General features: G+C 37.1%; 2 protein-coding genes across 2 annotated transcripts; one reads left to right on the forward strand and one right to left on the reverse strand.

Annotated features, from left to right (window-relative positions):
• Positions 1-270: 270 nt before the first annotated feature.
• On the forward strand, positions 271-1,518 carry LOC126553699 (uncharacterized). The gene has a single exon (XM_050208830.1). It carries the CDS (start codon positions 271-273, stop codon positions 1,516-1,518), a length of 1,248 nt encoding a protein of 415 aa, XP_050064787.1.
• A 211-nt stretch (positions 1,519-1,729) lies between these two features.
• LOC126553700 (uncharacterized) lies at positions 1,730-2,360 on the reverse strand. Its single transcript, XM_050208831.1, has 2 exons — positions 2,013-2,360; positions 1,730-1,948 (listed from the first exon to the last, which is right to left on the reverse strand). The coding sequence occupies exons 1-2, from the start codon at positions 2,358-2,360 to the stop codon at positions 1,730-1,732; spliced, it is 567 nt and encodes a 188-aa protein (XP_050064788.1).
• Positions 2,361-4,475: the final 2,115 nt, after the last annotated feature.

The raw sequence follows: 4,475 nt of genomic DNA on the forward strand, positions 1-4,475 counted from the left end.
ACATGCGAGTATAACTTTAAAAAATCAAAACAACGAGTTAGTCGATCTACGAGGAGAACCGATATCGATACGGTTATTAATTCAAGACTTGTGATAAAATGGCGATACAATTTCATAATATATATAGGACTACATATGTAAAACCCGTTAGTCGTGTTAATAACACTAACAAGACAACAACTCTAAAGAAAAATTCGAAACAGAGAGTGCTTCGACATTGTCTAACAGCAAAAAAATTAGCTTTTTTACGTTCGTTAAACGCTATTTAATATGGACGATGTGTATTTAGATGTCACGGCTGGATACACCGATGATTGCAGAATAACTCAAATTGAATATCACTCGTTTTTACCTTATTCTACGTCAGCCCTCTCCAATAACGATGAAGTGCGTATCGCTTTACATAACACAGAGTCTTATACTCTACCGTGTGAGAGTTATATTTACATCGAAGGAACAATAACCAAACCTGCAGAAATAACTGACGACATTCGATTTATAAACAACGGACTTGCATTTCTTTTCTCCGAAATGAAATACGAAATAAACGGTATTCAAATTAAAAAACTCGCTAATCCAGGTATAACAACCACATTAAAAGGATATTGCTCTTATAATAAATCGAATATTACATCACATCATAACGCTGCTTGGGATAATGACATTGAAAATATTAATAAAGATTTTATTGAAGGTGATATGTTTAACGGTTGTATTGCTCTTAAAGATTTGTTTGGTTTTCGCGAAGATTATAAACGTATTTTAATAAACTGCAATCAACAACTTATATTAAATAGAGCTTCGATAGATATAAATGCTATCAAGCAGTACAAAAACAATAAAGTTGTCACAGACGCATCTAAACTAAAAGACGTTAAAATAAACATAACAAAAATATTGTGGAGAATGCCTATTGTAAAAGTCAGTGATAAAGAAAAAATTAAATTGTTGAAAGTTGTAAACAATCAAAAGCCCCTAACTTGTGCGTTTAGATCGTGGGAGTTGTGTGAGTATCCGTTTCTACCTCAAAACACATCGCATTCTTGGAAAGTAAAAACATCTAACAAATTGGAAAAACCGCGATATGTCATCATTGGATTTCAAACTGATAGGAAAAATAGCTCAAATAAATCAATGTCATTTTTTGACCATTGTAAAATTAAAAACTTGAAAGTTTATTTAAACGCTGAAGTATTTCCCTATGAAGATTTCCAATGCGACTTTACCAAGAATAAGATCGGTACATTATACCACGCATACACTGAGTTTCAAAAATCTTACTATGGACATGATAATGTTACACCTCTGTTGTCCAGATCTGATTTCAAAAATCTATCTCCGATTATAATTGTTGACATGAGCAGACAGAACGATAACGTAAAAACGCCAACTGTCGACCTCAGGATTGAAATTGAAACCGATACACCGTTTCCTGCTTCCACTTCAGCTTATTGTTTAATATTACATGACCAAATTATAACTTATAATCCATTTAATGGTGAAGTGAGAACCTTGTAAATATTATTTTGTAAATATTTTTTTTTTTATTATAAATATTAAAGAACCTTGTAAATATTTATTGCGAAACTTAATATTAATAATTATTTTATTTTTATTTTATTTTATTGTAAATAAATATCTTATTGTAATGTAAAACTTAATATTAATAAATGAAAAAACTTTTTTTATATATATAATGTTTTTTTATTTTACACAAAATAACACAAAATTAAAATAGTTTACGTCTTACTAAATGCAATTCCGATACGGCGGAATCGAAGTCACCCGTTTCCGATAATGGTTGCATATTGAAAAATGACGGTCCATCGTTTTCATCAAATGATGATTTTATTGCATAAATCGGTGATGGCGGTGGTGACAACAAAACAGGTGGCGACATAGGTGTAGGCGATGAGATAGGTGAAATAATCCTCGTTTTATTAAAAAACTAAAAAAAAAAAAAAAAATTATTAAATATTGTTATTTAAGGTATAATATATTTTTTTAATTACCTCGTGTGAGTTGTTCGCTCTCTGGTTCAGCAAAGATTCGGATAATTGTTCAGCTGCACACATCTGTATTTGATTACTGAAGTTTGGTATAGATTTAACTACTCCATCGACTTGTATGTTCTTAATGAAAATTACCATATCATGAACATTATTCGGCGATGATTTTTGTTGAGCGCATTTCTTGTCTATGTACTGAACAATCTCATGATATTGTTTCATAACTAACGGAACGGAAAATACTTCTTTTCGCACGATGGTCTCGAATATACATTTTTCAAGATATTGAAGACGCATAAGATCCGCCCGATTCAACAACACTCTGCAGCCCTCACGATTTTTTGCTTCCATAACTAGTACATTTTCACCGCTGTACATCATACTCGATAGTTTATTTTTTTCATCTTCATAAAATATTATTCGCTTATACTTATGTGGTGTGGCTAATATGAACGATAATATATTCCCATATATGAGAATATTTTTTTCATAAGATCAACAGTAATAAGCACATACCGAGAAGAAGTTAACACATGAACAACGACTTGAAATTTTTCACTAGGATCAATACCGATTTGTAAAAACTTACGGGCTGCAAAGTCGATTGTATAGCTTAAAGAATCAATGAGTTCAGCTGGTGGTGACGGTGGTACATAAGTATATGTCTTCTTTTTGTAGAAGGAAGTGTTATCAGCGATTGAGCCAGCCATATTAAATCACTTATAAAAATAATAAACACTGAAAAAAGACTTAGAGGACGGTCGCGAAGTGCAAGTGTTAAATAGTATAAGGCTGAAGATAGACTGAATGATGGTCTGCACATGCAGGGGTAAGTGTTTGTTAAATTCGAGACATTATTAGGTGGGGGTGAAAATTATTAGGTAGGGATAAGGGCTTTAATATATACAGATTGCATGTAAAAATCATATATGTATACAATAATATGATGTGTACAATAATATGCCATGTACAATAATATGCTATGTACAATAATATGCTATGTACAATTATATATATGACAACAGGTGGTGGTGAGGGTGGAGATGTGCGTGGGGGGAGGACGATCCATACGGCGACGGGGCAGAAGGACGAGACATACGGTGACGTAGTAGAAGGACGAGACGAGGGCGGGGTGGTGGGAGGGGGGAAGGACGAGACATGACGGTGTAGAAGGACGAGACGTGGGCGGGGTAGGGGGGGAAGGACGAGACATGACGTAGTAGAAGGACGAGACGAGGGCGGGGTGGTTGGGGGGAGGACGAGACATGATGGTGTAGAAGGACGAGACGTGGGCGGGGTAGGGGGGGAAGGACGAGACATGACGGTGTAGAAGGACGATACGTGGGCGGGTGGGGGGGAAGGACGAGACATGACGTAGTAGAAGGATGAGACAGGGACGAGACTAGGGCGGGGGGGAGGTGCGCGGGGGCAGCAGAACCGCTATTTATATCCTACTTAATACTAATAATTGCGTGTATTAATTCTATACACTCACGAGACAATATTATAATAAATGCTAAAACAAAATACAAGGAGAGGGGGGGGGGTCACCGACTGGCCTGCACCGCTCCTAATGACTGCACGTCTTGAGGTGGCTGAGCTGCTTGACTCTGCAAACGAGCAGTCGAACGGGAGAAACCTTGGTCGAACTGGACACCGGTGTGGAGCAACACGTTGAAGTAGCCAGTTGACACGTGGTTTATGTGTGTGTGCACCCGAGCGTAGGGCGGGTCGAAAGCAATGACCACCGATCTCGTGGAGCAACGTAGATCAAACTGTACGGCAACAGTAGGCTAGTGGAGCAACAGCACTATTAAAATAACACGTAACGCAAACAATGACCGTTGAACGACGGCGAGAGGAAAAACGTGTTTTTCGTGAACAACGAAAGAAGAAGGCGGCACGGACGAGCTATGTGCGTGCGCTTTAACGAACGGATCAGAACAACAAAACGGACAACGAACGCATCGGTTCGCCGGCGGCAAGACGCCGTTAACGACAGTCTAGCCAACATAGCTGACGGCGCGCAGCGAACATGATCATGGTTACAAAGCGCAACACCCGACAGTCAAAAAGATCGAACAATACAGTGAAGGCCTGTCTGGGTAAGGCACTATAAATTTGGGTATGATCGTCTGCCATTTTTCGACAATTGATACATAGTGATAATAGATTCAGGCCATTCTACTGAACGTCATAAACGAAAATTTTTAAATATTATAGGACATAGGTACTCAAGTTAGCTAGTCAACAGTCATATTCATGACAAAATAGATTTTGTCATGGTCATATTATATTAATATAGTACTATGTAAGTTTTATATTGTGTGTGAAACTATAAAATTCTGGGTATAAAAAATGGGTGGTTGTACAGCAGTAAACTGTTCCAATGCAAGTAATAAAGGTTTTCGTCTTTTTCGGTTTCCAAGAAACCTTGAAAGACTAAAAACTTGGTTACAAAATTGT

This window comes from Aphis gossypii, unplaced genomic scaffold (assembly GCF_020184175.1).
Source record: "Aphis gossypii isolate Hap1 unplaced genomic scaffold, ASM2018417v2 Contig00305, whole genome shotgun sequence".
Taxonomy (NCBI): domain Eukaryota; kingdom Metazoa; phylum Arthropoda; class Insecta; order Hemiptera; family Aphididae; genus Aphis; species Aphis gossypii.